Below are 16,040 nucleotides of genomic sequence, written 5' to 3'. Positions count from 1 at the left end.
GAGCTGCAAGTTAATCACGGCCGCGCGCAGAATTCCTGTTTGATTACGAACGAACGGACGCACTCGTCGTTACTTTGTGCACTCGAGCTGCGAACGTCGATGGACATCGAGGATCAAAGCAACGGACTGCCTATTCAGAGACTCGGGGATTGCCATTATTTGATCAGCAATGATCTCGTGCGAATCAACGTGGACAAATTACGTCGTTTGGTCGCGCTGACAAATCGGAGCTGTTATCCGCTAGATAAATCGCCCACTAGACGCAAATCTAACACGACGGTTAAGATGCCAAGCCGCAACAAAAGGCGCACGTGAAACATTCCTGACTGTCACGTTCAGAGATACAAAAATTAGTCTCGGAGTATAAAGAAAAAAATCTTATTTTACTAACATAAATTAACGTAATACTCGTTATTAATCTTTTTATCGCCGTTTCTTAATTATTTCATATATAAAATTTCAGACTTCTGTTCCCTCATGCACCACCACGGTACACTGTTAGATATCAAAGGAGCAACGACAATCCAATCTCTCGCGCGAGTTAAATAATATTTGATATTTCTTTTTATGAGTTAAATTGTTTAACTCCATTGTTTCAGTTGAATTAATGACATATTGAATAGAAACATTGGTGAGCTACAGAAATGATTAAAAATAACTCAAGTTGGATATAATTTGATATTATGAATTTAACGTTATATTAGCAATAAATACGAGCCTTTATTTCTCTCGGAAATAAGAAGACAATTTTCAGTACATTTTATAAGTTATTCTATCGATTGCAAGTATTATTTCACACTGAAAAATATTTCTATTCAAATATAATTCGCAAGAACTTTTATTGTATTTCACTTCACCATCTAACAATAAGATAGCAGTGAGTGAACAGGTGCTTTAAACGTTGTATTAATTATTAATGTGTTTTAATGACTTGTTAACTCACGTTGCTATGTCTAGCTTCAATTTGACCTCGCCGTACGACTCCGTCTATATAACATTCGCTACAATTTAATTCTAAAGATATCTTGTTATTTCACATTAGAAATATCCATTTCCAGTCATATCATTCGTCAATTATCTATCCCCGGTAAATTAACTTACGATAACTGTCGCTTAACCTTTGTTAACCCGACTTTGGGCCAGCAATCGGTGAGCTTGACATATGTTCCTTACAATCGCGCTACCCACTCCAACTCAAGTATGAAAATAACAGCATATTTTTAGCATTTATCCAGAATTACGTGGAACGAAAGATGATTTTGTTGTGTTTCTCAATAAATATAACATTATCAAGCACTCGTCAAACAGTCGTTCACATATTTAAAGCGACAACAAAAGCATACAATATTTATAAAACAGTTAACTTCATACTTAAAAAATTACAAATTTTTTAAATTCATAATTTTTCATTCTGTATTTAAAATATGATTAAGAATTTGGAAAGGCAGTGTGTGCTAAAGTGGCACTTATCAGCTGAAAAAAGACAACTGCTGCGTTCAGCAGATAAAGTTTCGCCAACTGTTGTAAAATCTTTAACATGATTGGTCTCGCCCTTAGCTCCTCACTGAATCTAAATGTATAAACCAATCATATTATAGAATTTCACAACAGTTGCTTTCTCTCTGCTGAACGCAATTAATATTGCATCAACTAGCTATAAGTTGACAGTACGAACAAACACGTGCTCGTCAGCACGTGTTGACACTACAAGACTGCATATCATGATACCGCAGAATGTGCAAGCTGATCTTCGACGCTTTGTCACGTCTTGCGTAAACGTATCTGGCAAAAGCCTCCATTGTATCAACAACAAACCGCAAGTAGAAGCGTCGCTGTGTTTAACCTGTTTAAACATTTGACGTGGTTATACGTACTTTAAATAAAAAATTCCTATTCAGCAATAAAGATACGATAATTACACGATTTCTTTCAAAAAGCTGTAATGGCCGTTTATATTCTCAACGTTATGAAAGTTAATTAAAAATACAATGGAAATATTTCACGCGATATTTAACGCATCTCTCGTCTGCACAAAGAATATCCTTTTAGCTTTTTAAGCGCTTTTATATACTTTTATATACGCTTAACTAATGAAACGAGCAAGCATACAAATTCTCGTCTATTTTCCCGTAAGCTGTAGAAACGTGCTGCGCGTCTCGTCGTGAGGAAATTTCCGCAAAATCGCATCGCATTCGAGAGACGTTCACCACGTGTTACGGTCTGTGGAATTGCTACTGGGTAGCTTCAATCAATCGGATTAAGGACCGGCGGCGAAGCTTACGGCTAAAAATAGATACCTATACCTTCCCCCTTTTCGACAGTCTGCCGTCATTTCGATTAGTACACTACGCTCGTGGGCGTGTACGCAGCCGATAATCACGAACGCACCACTTATCTGTGCGTTAAATTAAACATCCTTTTGTTGACAGCTAGATAAAGATGCAAATAGGCGAGCGCAAATTGCTCCGTGCTTGAATGTTCTCGTATTTATTTGAGCATACGATGATACGTATTGTACAAAATGCAAATTTATTACATTCGAAGTTCGGTGCTTTCAAGTCGACCCTATCAATAGCTATAAATATTTAGTATTTAGCGATACACACGTAAATGTAATATCGACTGTGTTTGAAATGCAACTTCAATGGAAACGAGTGATAAGTAAATTATTTTAATACTATAATATAAGATTTTATACTCACTAAAAAAACTAAATAAATAAATCGATCGTTAATAGAGAATGTGATGAAAAATAAAATATTTTATCAATATAATTATAAAAAGGATACAATTGTTAAAAAATCAAAATATTTGAGAATCCTACTTTTTACATACAAAATATGATATTTTAATTTAATAAATAGAAATAGTCAATAATGACAGTTCGGTACTACTAGTGTACGACGATAAGTAAATTACTGAATAAAGAAGAGTCGAGATAAATATTTATCTTAATAATCCTGCAAAAAATGATCACAATAAATCGATAGTCTCTAACTGATACCAACGCTTGTTTACTTTAATCTCTCTAAAAGTATCTATCTATTTCTATACAATAATGTAATTTAATCGCCGATATTGACGAGTGAATCATCATATTGGCGAATATATATATATTTTAATTCGTTTGTATATTTTTCGAAACTTTTTATCGATGAGGATTTCTCAAACGAATCAATAGAATTTCGGTGCCGATTTACGAGCGGTTGACCTGCATCCTGCAGGTCAGTGCAGTGGTTTGACGAGCTGTTCGAGAGAATGTATCCGAGTATTCGCGTGAGCCGAGTCACGTAGGCTCCTGAGTATACGTTCTCATGATGATTTCGGGTCAGCGCCGCTCTAATGAATCCCAGGCTCCTGAAGACGATCACGTAGAGATCCGTTAGAACGACGTGCGGACGATCGCGTATCACGTTACCGCGAATGGGAACGAACTCGCCAAGATGACTCACGCTCTTCCGAAACGCAGTTTCTCTCTTGCAATAGTTATCTCGGAGACATCGCGTATATCCGAGCATTTACTTCGTGTCGCGGTAGTAATTTCTCGATTGGCATCAAAATTTTCGCAAACTCACTTTTATAGGCCCGGTTTTTCATTTTCTGATTAACTCGTAATTTGGACTTGACTTGGAAAATTGTTTTTCTAGATATATAGTTATATAGTCATTAAATTAATGGTGTGTTTTGTATAGTACTTTAAAATTACCGCTACAAAACGATTAGTTTAGCGAAAAACGCAACTTTTATAATTAAGTCTAATCTAAACCACAAGTTAATCAGATAACAAAAAACAAAGCATTATTTATCACACTTTGCATATCAAAGAGTATAGACAGAAAAAGAAAATAGATTTCGATATTTTTTATTTTCTAAAATCATTCAGAAATTCTGTGATTATTTCATTACGTGAGCTGTAGCAATTAAAATTTAGATATAGATCATAGGACCGATGATAACTCAATCTCTTAAATTAAATAATATTTCATTATTTATAACTTCCGTCAAAATGTAAATTAATCTATTAATTTGTGTGGTAGTTTCAAAGTAAACAATGTCATATTAATGTATGCATTTAGTGTGTAAATAATAAACTATAAATTGGAGTCAAATTTAATACGTTCTCTTCAATTAAATTGTTTAACTTCATTGTTTCAGTCAAACTGACGACATATTGAATAGAAACAGTGGCAACCGATAAAAGTGGGTAAAAATAACAAATGGAATATAATTTGACATTATCAGTAAATTTAACATGCACAGCAGAATGAATAATATCGATAATTTAACGCTAGAACGTTCAATGCCATTCTTGATCGCAAAGTAACATAACAATACTTATCAATATCTAAACGCTATCTAAATTGATATCTCTTCAATAGTTTATTATACCGATAACAAGTATCGTAACATTACTTTTCGATTAAGCATGGCACTGAACGTTCTAGCGTTAGATTGTCGACGTTATATATCTGCTGCGCACAACACGTTATCTCGTTATGCGATTTCAATTAGCGACGACGACGTTCATTGTAACGGATACGGCCCTGATCTTGACCGAGCGACGTACTCATTAGGGCTCGTCCAATTTAAATAGAACACTCGGACCACGCGAGTTTGTAGGACACTGACCCAATTCTATTCGCGTCGATAATCCAGCAGTCAAAGAAGGCAAAAAAAGACGATTATTTTTGGAATATCAAAAATGTTTACAGCGATTCCGAAAAAGAAACAAAAGTAACGCTTCATATCGGCCGTTTACATTTTTATTTTCTTTGACTTCCATTTCTGCTCTCCGAAGAGCAATAAAGATTTTTTTTTGTTAAATTCGCTTTAAATAACTCACTATTCACATCGGTCCGAGATTTACTCGGCTGCCTCCGGAGTTGAATACTTTGCCGTGTTAATAGGTCATGCGAGCCATACATGATTTATGGACGATTTCCGCGAGCCAGAATATACGCGAATAAATCACGCAGCGAAGATACCATTAGACGTCTGTGCGAAAACAGCATTGCAATCGAAAATATACTGAAAAAAATTTAATAAATCTTGATGTGTATATTTCTTTGAATAGTACCAAGTAAACATTTACAGTAAATAAATAAAATATTTATTTTAAAAAATGGTAATTAAATTAAATAAATGGTTTATGTATCAAATAAATATGTGAATGTTGATATTTAATAAATATTTACTTAGAATTATTCAAACAAATACTCGTATTTATTAAAATTTAGTTTTTTTAAAAATATATTTACATTTACGTGTAAAAAGGACGATAAATCTGTTTACACAAAAGTAAAAAATGGATGAAAATTTACAACAGGTTAATAAAGAAATCTAGAAATTACAGAGACGGTATCTAATTTCTCGTAATACGACGACAGGGAAACTGGAGGCCGTAATCCGAGCCGCGGATAAATTTAGCGTTGCAATCTTTAGCGTATACTCGGATACTTCTGCAAAACATTATTTATTTATTTACCTCGCGATTCATATCATCGAGAACAACATCGGGTATTGTTAACGTTAAAAAGATGCAACTCGTAATTCAACACGAGCGAGAGAAGACGGGGGTGGGAGGAAACAAATAGAATCGCAATGCGAGATGAAAGTGGTGCCTACGTCATTTTTCGTCGAGGCTATCGACCATCAGACGCTTTGCAAAACAAACAGAGGTAAAGATTGCGGTAGTAAAAGTACATACGCGTGCCCGATTCAAATCATCGTCTTCTCATGTGACAAAGATTTGCAAAGCGAGCAACGAGGCAATTTAAAATTAATCGGTAAACTCTACATAGGTAATTCGACTTAAGAAATTAAAAGACTCTAAAATCAAACGCGCGGATGAAATTTAATTAAGAAAAGTAAGTATTTATTTTTTATTATCTCGACAATCTCTGGGCACGCACAATAATGTCAACAATTACGACTTGAAATTTAATCAAGGGAGCAAGAAAACTATGTATATGAAGAAAATGTGTTAAATAAATTATTTTTTAGTAGAAATATTATTACAAAAATGATAAAACTGTTTACAGAGTCTTGCATATTTTTTATTACTGGCGTGCATTATGAATTATTAATAGAACGTCTGACCTCTTTTACTATAAAAGGATAACCACAGCTGAAATATCGGTTTCCTCGTAGTTTAAAATTTTCTGAGGAAATTATAAAGCCATACTACGAGCCTGTAAAAATTGTAAAAAATGTAGGCAGGTGTCTACGGAAATTTTTTCACGCGAAGTGCGCAATTTTAACCATGGAATTAATTAAATTTCGCGAGTCTTTTTATCAAGTCTTTTTTTTTTTAAGTGAATCAAAAATTTGGAGATGCATTGCGAAATTTCTGAGAAATCGTGGATTCCTCAATATATTGCCATACTAAAAAATATTTTAAATTTTAATAAATCATTTGTTTGAATAATAATTAAATATTTACTAAATATAAAAATACATTTATTTGATGGACACATACAACACACACAAACATAACAAAGAAAGGTATACCTAAACTAAAGTACTTAAAAATTTAGTTAGATACAAATTAAAAAAATAACCTTGTTACATTAAAATAATTATGGAGGATCCTCAAATTAATTGCTAGAATATTAAAACTATTTGCTCATTATATTCGAAATTCCTACATAATTACTTTAATAATGTAACAAAATTATTTTCAGATTTGTAACTAGCTAAATTTTTAAAAACTTTATTTAAAAAATCGATCTTTTCCCGTACAAGAATCATTAATTTCATTTAACAATCATTTCTTTAATTTATTGAATAAATATTTATTTTTACTGCGAGTTTCAAAAATGTTTAGTTGGCATTAACCAAATAAATATTTATTAAAATTTAGTATTTGTTTCTCATGCATAAGCCGCTGCTCTTCGATACTTGATAAAGTGATCATTGACAATTCACGACTTCTTTGACTATTGATATACATATTGAAACATTCAGCTCTTATCTTACTTTATCACATGTTCAGAAAATGCGGAAGAAAAAACGAAAAAATGTATTATTTACGCGCAGAAAGTAATTAAGTTTTCGATCTGCGGTATAATAGTACAGTTATTATTATTATTGATCATTTCCTCGAATGACCGTGCTATCTTTATAACATTTCTGAATAAAAACAGCAGGAACTAATCGCATTACTAACCACAAATATTTTATCTATCCGCTTATATGTGTATCAAAGGAAGCGGACTAAAAAATACGATAAAAGATATTTACACATTCGTTTGTTTAAATTTGGATCAAAATATTCTAGAATACTACAATGAAATCTATTCTGTAACGCTTTCATTCAAAAATGAAATCGGAAAATAACTGAAAGTAAAGTATTGAGAAAAGAGCGTATCGAGAATTAGAAAAAAGAATTTAATAAGAGGATAGGAAAAATTATATTCTCGAAACAGACGTCGACAGAGACGTTTCCTTAAAAAAAAAAAAGAAAAGAGCGTATTAAAAATGTAGAATATACGAAAAATTAAATAAAACTGGATTTAAAAAAAAAAAAGAAAAGAGCGTATTAAAAATGTAGAATATACGAAAAATTAAATAAAACTGCATGGGCAAAATGGAGACGGGCATTGCCACTTCCATGAGAAGCGCGTGACCGAACTTCACAAATCCGGCGTACTTCGCCTCGCTCCCCGTGCAACTTCACGCGAAGCTCCGGCCGGGGTGAAGTATCGATTCGCGGCGCGCGCGAGACATGAAAAATTGAATCTTGCAGCGGGTGCAACGCGGCGCGTTGAAAGTAGGCCCGAAATGGCGCCAAAACTGCGTCGCGACGCGCGGCGTCGCGTCGCGTCGCGTCAATTTGTTTCGGCGGGGTTCAACGGGCTGCTCCGATTTTCCGGTGACGCGTCGAGATCGTCAGATGACGAACGAGAGCGGAGGTTTATCAGAGCCAACAATCGCTTCCGAAAAGGCAGCTGTCATTGAACGGCAGCGGAGCACCGGCCGAATCTGACAGCCGCTTCTTCTCGACGCCGACGACGCGACGCTCCAGACGGACGGAGCGATAACGCTTCGGCAATACGAAGTACCTTTGTTTACGCTTTGCAGGAGATGGAGAAGGACGAGAGGCAGGCGGGAGCGGGTGGGTGGGCGGATACATCGCGCGAAATGGCCGTCGCGCGTCTGACAATCGGCGGGTTGCGGCGCGCGTTGTTTTTCCAGCGTTGCTTTTTGCGCTTTACTTACCGCTCAGCTGCTCATCCGACGTATACTTCGCCGTGGACGACATCGCCGTGTACGATGCGCCGTACGTGGCACTCGTATAGGAGTACTCGTTCGCGACGAGGAAATAGAAAGAGACGAGGGTGAGCACCAGGAACGAGAGACGCAGAAATGCAAACGTAAACGTGTGCGTGTGCGCGCGCGAGACAGGACGCTGTGCTGACGGGACGAGCAACGCGACGAGATGCAACCTGCCGCCACGGACAATCGCGATAAAATGCTGCCCGCCGGGAGGGCAGCGCTGCCGTGCTTTGTTTTGACGCACGTCGGCACGCGCATGTGTCAGCTGCGCCAGCCGTCTCCGGGCCAATCGCGTCGCGCCGCGGTGTAAATAGACCGCGCGAGTCGACGCGACGATTCGCGTGCGACGCGACGCGACGCGACGCGCACTACGTGCGTCAATCCCACGCGCGCCGCCGTCTCGGCGTCGCGCGCGACTCACCGCGCCGCGCGTAACTTTCGAGAAATGAACGTCATGTCATTCCCCTCCCGCGTAAAAAAAAAAAAAAACAAAGGGAAAAAAAGAGGAATCTTCCGAGCGGCGGAATCGCGACGGATCGCTTCGATCGTCCCGCGATTTGTCCGAGGCCGACATCTGTCGGGAAAGCGCGTCACGATATTTATTTTCCTCTTCCCTCGTGCGTTATACACGCGTACGCCTATATAATTAGCATTACAATTGGATTACTTTACGTTGCGAAAATAGTGGTAATAATAACTCTATTGGGTATGATAATGTTATACATAGACGTAGTAATAAATAGAAAATTTCATTGTAAACAGCAGATGCATAAAATGTACATATACATGAATAAGTAATTAAATACTCCACCTGATCAAATATAAATACAAGTAATTAATGACTATAATATATATCATATTTCTAATTGTATTTAAATATAATATTTGAATAAATAATTACGTTTAAATAATTTAATTATATTTAATTTCATTACGTAGAACTCTACGTAAAATCCTTCTCGTAAAATCTTTCTACACAACTTTTCAATCAAATTTTATTTCATTAATTCACGTAACGTCGTGAAATCGACAAAATTAAGACGCCGACGGAGTTCTATAACGCTTAAGCGACATTTTTATTTTTCGCAAAGTGAGTAACCACGTATTTTCGATTTGTCGGCGGACGTTCCTCGGCGATTTCGTCATCTCTCTCGCGGATACAAAATCCCCGAGAGAGTCCGCGAAAGGCGGTCCACTGGTGAAAATTCGGAGTAATCGGAATTTTACCAGCGCTCCCGCTGCAGATTTTAACAACAACGTCGGTGGCAGCACTGGTGCGATCGCTAATTTGCGTTGAACGACACGTATTTCGGTACGTGTCTGTGAACTGCGTAAATCACGCGCATATTTCGTGCGACGACCGCAAACGATCGACGGGAAGGTAGACGAGGACGTAGAGCGAGTCCGAGGGCCCTTTTATCAGACAGAGGAAGGTACGTTCCGCGTGCGTGACCAAGTTCGATGGGAAAACGCGGCCGTCTCCCCGTTACTCTTCGGGAGGGTAATCGGGCCAACCGTCGTTCGATAAACAATAGGGAGAACGAGAGAGGGAGAGCGAGAGAGAAGGAAAGTGAAAGCGCGAGAGAGAACGCGCCAACCCGTCCGATTTCGATACGATACGACGAGTACGATACGCGCTCGCAAATATGGTCGCCCGTGCGACCTCATCTGTCAAGTGACTAGGACGATTCTCGCGCCGTACGTTTTCGCTATGCGCCGTTAGCGAGAGAAGTGAGGGAGAGAGAGAGAGAGAGAGAAAGACAGCGACACCGAACTGTCTCGGCCGCCGGGCCGCCAAGTTTCAGGTAAACACTCCGGGATGTGCTGAAGAATCACTAGAGAAGCCGAGTCGGTCGAGTCGCCGTTCCCATATGTGCGAGAATTGTAGAATCGCGATTCGTTAATCCACGGTTTCGCCGCGTTTCGGCTCGGGGTTGCGCGCGGCACCCTCGTCCGATATCGCCTCGAGCCCTCCGCCCGTGAAAGGGTCGGTGACGTGCAATTGGAATTGACCACCCGAGAGAGTATGTTGTTTACAAGCGGAGTGTCCGTTTGGAGAATCACGTTTCAATACTCTATCGCTCTATCTGGACTGTTTGTTTATTTTTGAACGGCTGTCGATAGAAACACGGCGCTCCGTGTGTCAATAAAGTTGTCTTTTAAGTCTCTCGACGTTATCTTAACAACGGCATTGAGTGGACGTTGATAACAAGAATTTGCAGGTAATCAGCAGACGCATCGTTCACATACACAGGCTATGAAAATGAAGATCCCAAACGGCGGGTCTGGAAATGGGACTTATTATGGACAAGAGACAGGCATCACTTCCTACGTTGACAATAACAGCGACACGGAGGCTGAGGTGCAAGCGATAGGCGATGGCGACTTTTCAGAGTACCTCTGGATGGAGAACGAAGAGGAGTTTGACAAGCAGGTACCTTATTCGTATATATATATATATGTATATACGGTATAAAACTTCTTGCAATTGTTCTTTACTCCACACTTGACGTTTCTGTCGGCATCAGGTACTCCAACAACTGGAAGAGGAAGAACTGATGGAGGAGTGTTTAGAAGCGATGCTGGAAGAAGAGAGGCAACATCAAAGAAATATGAGCTCTACTGCTTGGTCTACGGCTACTGGCACCTCCGACAATAATGCTGCTGAACTTTGTCAACAACTGAGCAGTCTGAGGATGCAAGACGATCTTGCCAAGCAGGTACTTAAAAAAATGTCTCTCTTCTTTCGAGTCTGTTCCACGATGTGTTTTTATACCTCCTGTTTCTTGCTTCTTACCACTTTTTTACCTCTTGTCCAGTTTCTTCATTTTCTGTTGCCCAATGAAAGTTGACAAACATTAGAAGAGACAAGAAACACAATTGTCGATAAAACAACCTTAAAGAGGGTAAAAATAAGAAACAGAAAACAAAGAGCACATTGAAAAATGAGCTTTAATGAAAGTGAGAGAGAGAGAGAGAATATGTTTTATTTAAATGTATAACTAACAATTACTGCTTGTACATGTGAATTTCCAGAGTACACTAAATCCAGATGCAGCTGAATTTATTCCAGCGTGCAAATCGACTGTGGTATCACCTGTAAGTACATCATCAGAAACCACAGTCACTACAGAACCATCGTAGAAATCTTCTATGTCTTTTCTCTCTTGTCCGTTCTCTATTTAAGTCACGTATAAAATCGGGCTACACGTAATGATTAGAATTTACTGTTTCCAATCCAACAGTTGTATTAAGCGGATCATCGTGTTAGATGTTCAATGACTGTGACTGTAGGTACAAAGATAAAGAGAGAGATAAAGGGCGCGAGTTGTGCATGTAATTATGCGCGTCATTCGAAATCAGTTACACAATTAGATGAAACGATAACGAAGTATCCTAAAACTTTTATAGACGAGAAACATTGAACGTGATATCGTGCGGGATAATTATGTATATTTTTTTGCCAAAATATTAAAGAACAATCGCTTTTACAAATCACTCGTTAAAACAAATTTGCAATTTGCATCTCTTGTTCGATGCCATCTCTATCGAGAATTCGCTTCTCGCACAGAGGCAAATGTTTTTAGCATTTTCAATCTTTGTATAATTTGTATAAATTGAAATCATTGTACGTCTACAGAAATAACCCACTGTTCAAGTTAAACTGAATAGAGGGAACAAAATGCACTGCATGGTATAGGGGGAGGATTTTCGTAAGTTTATGAAATATGTATATGAGCAGGAATTATATATATATATATATAATAATATATATTATATATATATACTATATATAATTTAATATACTATATATAATATACATGTGTGTGTCTCAATCAGATCTTGTCATTCTTGAAACGTATATAAACCATTTTACCTTCTATAATATTTACTCTTCATCAAGCTGTAAAACCTTTCATGCGCACATACACTAATAAAACTTTTTACAGCCTGAGAAAAAGTTTTACAGCTTGGTATCTATCTGTCCAATAAAAACTTTTCTTAAGAGTTCCTTTTGTAATACTTATAGTAGAGAATGATGAGATGTTTACAGAATTGTTAGCAGGACATGCCTCACACAATGCGAGATATTGTGCACGAATCATATAGAGTATGATAAAAAGACTCACAGTGACATCATGTTATTTTTTACGAATATTTTGGATAGATCAATTGGCAACAAAATAATCGCGAGTATGTAATCGGAAAAATCAAAGTTATATTGTTTGTACAAATATATCGTTTTACTTGAAAATTTGCGCAAGACGGCTTTAAAGAAACACTATTGTCGAGTCTTGCTTCAGCAATCATTTAACAAACTTAAGATCTCAAGTGAAAATCTTACTTAGGCTGTGAGGGACTCTTTTTACGACTCGTTTTTAGTGACGCTGAAAATCAGGACACACTGTTTACTTATTTTTTAAATCGATTAATATATTTTCACGAGTTAATATTTCGAAATTTTAGACGATCGTAGATTGTAGAATATAACCACGATGAAACATGAAAATAGGGTAAATGGTGAATGTACTTCAAACTTTAAATCCACTTGAATAGCAAGAAGATTGATTTGACTTTTGATGCAGCATAATATATCTATATATATTATTTATAAGTTATTTACAAAAAAAGATATCACATATACATATATTTGTACAATATTTGATAATTCCTATTTATTTTTTATTTCTTTTAAACTTGTTATTTTTTTTAACACAAAAATACTTTCTGAATTGCACTGTCTCGTGAACTCCATTTAATTGATAAAGTTTTAACAATTGTATAAATTTAAAATCAAACTTTTTGCGATCCAAGATTCTAGCGATTAAAACGCATTCGTGCTTACTTAATGGTGATATCTGCCATTCTTTTTAATTAAGAATAAGTACGAGTTTTAAGATCTATACATTGAGATATCTATATATTATGTGTTTGCATTCTGTATGCTTATGTATGGCAAACGTGCATTTTAGTTACAATCTGGTTTTAACATGAATGTAGAAACTGTAATTACATATATCAAAACAGCGTTACTAAAACTAAGTTTGTTGAATATTATTCAGGTATAAAACATCATATATTAATCTCTTACAAAATATTTAATTTGAAATTGTTTTCCCCACTACCGTTTGTCGTACGAAAAAGATACGAAAAAGATATTAAACGTATAATGCACTAGGTTGTAAATTTAATTACTGGTAGAATAAAAATTGAGTAAAAAAAATGACCGCGCGAAGGATTTCTGGAGTAATCGGATATTTTATGATGCGATTAAATGAAGGTAACACGAGAAAAAATAACTAATTTTGTGGCGCTCGAGAAAGAAATCAAATCGATGCGAGTGTAAAATAGAGACTGATTTCACGTCCATTTTTACGTCAGCTTTAATATCCGAACTAGATCGTAATCCATCTTTTAATTATAATATTACTTTACAATTGTACAACTAATATAGATTCTGTATAATATAGAAAATCATTTTGCAATACTATACTATGCTGCATAATAGTTGATATATTAATACCAATGAAAAATATGTTAACTATTGATCTGCGCGTCTAAAGTTTTAATAATTTTTAAAAAGTCTACTTTATTCTATATACATCTTGAAATCTTGTTTCCCAAGACCATTAAAATGAATCGATCTTACAGAAAAAAAGAAATGCATATGGATAAAAAAAAATGTGATTTATTTGCAAATTATATGAAATAAGGCAATTATGTGTGAAAAATATATATCATAAGTGTAACCATGTATATCCATCATTGTTCCATCATTGTTCAAATTGAACAAATTTGACTTCGTCTTGACGTCTTCAGATGTCAAAACTCAATAATACATTATACGTGACACTAGAAATCGCATCACAATAGACTTAGGCGCGCGCGCGAACTGAGATTTGTAATACTTATAAATGCCGTATAATTTCTTAGATTTCTTACGCCTATTAAACTTGTCTCGAATTTTTGGTAATTACTACAACACTTCTTGAATTCACTTGCATATATTGGTATCTCTATATGTAATATTAAGAATATTAGGTTATTTTAGATTTAAGAGGTGTGCAGCTGTAATCTTCTCGTACAGTACAATATGAAGCAGTACTACATAAACAGATAGTCATTACAACATCGTAAATAATCGTGATAACTGATTATACGTATTTACAGTAACCAATACGAACGTTGTAACTCGAGTCTGTTGTAAGAAAATTCGATCACTTGAGTGTTTATTGAAAATAACTATGTCTTTTTAGCATTATGTTATCAAAAGGAAAAAAAAGTACAAAAGCAAAATGACATAAAAAGATAAGTTTTATGTTAAGTCACGTTTCTGGAAGAATGGTAATTGTCATTCTTCATTAATGCATATTATTTGCCGCATCATATCTTGTGCAATGCAACGTAAATTGGATTGTAAAATAATTAATGTGTATTAATTCAAGATAGGTGATATTACTTTTATATATATACTTTTTAACTTATAATGTATTTCATCACTTTCAGTAAATTTTTTGCATTTGTGGTTTTTTTGTGCCTATACTCCTTATTTTTTTCCGTAGCATTTAACACGTGTACGTGTAAAGCGAGAAATATAGAGATATATGTATTAAAACGTAGATAAAAATTAGTTTTTGTTATTTTCTAATCCCCACATCATAATAGGAGCTATTTTCGTGTACATGCATAAATTTCAGTGAACATAAGTCAACATACATAAACTAAATAATAAACAGGTCATTATTATGAGAAATGCATCACCTTATATTTGGCAGCATATCAGTTACAATGTTTTATTCTTAAAAGTAACTTCAGTATAATTATTTTATAATAAAAAAGGCGATGCCGATTTATTATATAATATTGGCATCTGTTTTATATAGCAATCGATGGCTCGATTTTACGTAAAGTATCTAAACTCTAAACCATATAATATAAGAATATGTGTATATACGTCTGTATATCAATACTGAAACAATACATTCTGTATTATATGAATCGGAAGTACAGAGCATTATATTATCTACATATTTAGTGCACAAATAAGTAACAAATTGTGTTGATATGTGTAGCATTAATAAATCTTATACCATTGCATTTTTTTCAATTATAAAGATCATTACGAATCAGAATGATATCAATACATCATAATTTTATCTAAAAAATTACGCAAAATAAAATAAAATTATCCGTGTGCGTAAAAGGAAATAATCATACTGAACAAATTAGCTACGAATAAATCGTCTTTGATATATGACATATAATTCTTATATTTATATGTTTTTATATCGTTTTATTAACTCTATTTATAGATGATAGGGAACCATTTTAATGTAATACTTGATATTTGTATCTTATTTAAGAACTTCGTATATTACAAAATACGAAAAACGTATTTATAAATAGAAATAGATATATATATATATATATATAAAGAATTACTTAATATATAGAGCAATATATATATTGCTCTAGGTTTCTTTTGGCCTTTCAATAATTGAAATCTTACTAGTATTGCAAATGTTACATGAAGTACAATATATGTAATATGTAACATCAATCCTCAATTACAGTAAAATCGTTAGTAAAAGGTTATTATCGTTGCAATATGGACTAAATGGGAATTAAAATTTTCCTTTCTTCGCACACACATACTCCTTTCCTTATTTAGTTGTTCGTTATACAAAAATTAAACATAACATGGGCATATTTACTTATATACAAGTTAATATACTAAATAGTTTAATCTGCAGTCTCTTTAT

The 16,040-nt window shown here is 35.3% G+C and overlaps 2 protein-coding genes across 2 annotated transcripts in view; one reads left to right on the top strand and one right to left on the bottom strand.

The window, feature by feature from the left end:
• Nucleotides 1-8,534, bottom strand: part of BNIP3 (BCL2 interacting protein 3) — a 31,874-nt gene extending 23,340 nt beyond the window's left edge. The window contains exon 1 of the mRNA XM_018552049.1: nt 8,221-8,534. Coding sequence (XP_018407551.1) covers nt 8,221-8,263 — 43 coding nt within the window. The 5' untranslated portion in view covers nt 8,264-8,534. The remainder of the gene's footprint in view (nt 1-8,220) is intronic.
• Nucleotides 8,535-9,524: 990 nt separating this feature from the next.
• Paip2 (polyA-binding protein interacting protein 2) lies at nt 9,525-12,016 on the top strand. Its single transcript, XM_018552052.1, has 4 exons — nt 9,525-9,710; nt 10,500-10,711; nt 10,806-10,997; nt 11,314-12,016. Exons 2-4 carry the CDS (start codon nt 10,535-10,537, stop codon nt 11,419-11,421), a joined length of 477 nt encoding a protein of 158 aa, XP_018407554.1. The 5' UTR covers nt 9,525-9,710; nt 10,500-10,534; the 3' UTR covers nt 11,422-12,016.
• The last annotated feature ends 4,024 nt before the right edge of the window (nt 12,017-16,040 follow it).

The sequence above is a fragment of the Cyphomyrmex costatus genome, unplaced genomic scaffold (assembly GCF_001594065.2).
Source record: "Cyphomyrmex costatus isolate MS0001 unplaced genomic scaffold, Ccosl1.0 scaffold153, whole genome shotgun sequence".
In the NCBI taxonomy this organism is placed as follows: Eukaryota; Metazoa; Arthropoda; class Insecta; order Hymenoptera; family Formicidae; genus Cyphomyrmex; species Cyphomyrmex costatus.
Note: the sequence above shows the minus strand (reverse complement) of the source record. Positions and strands in the feature narration are given on the sequence as shown.

Excerpts from the sequence above, each read along its gene's own strand:
- Paip2 (XM_018552052.1), top strand. The coding sequence starts at position 10,535 with ATGAAAATGAAGATCCCAAACGGCGGGTCTGGAAATGGGACTTATTAT. Across the intron at positions 10,712-10,805 it reads AAGAGGAGTTTGACAAGCAG|GTACTCCAACAACTGGAAGA; the intron begins GTACCTTATTCG and ends TGTCGGCATCAG. Across the intron at positions 10,998-11,313 it reads AAGACGATCTTGCCAAGCAG|AGTACACTAAATCCAGATGC; the intron begins GTACTTAAAAAA and ends GTGAATTTCCAG.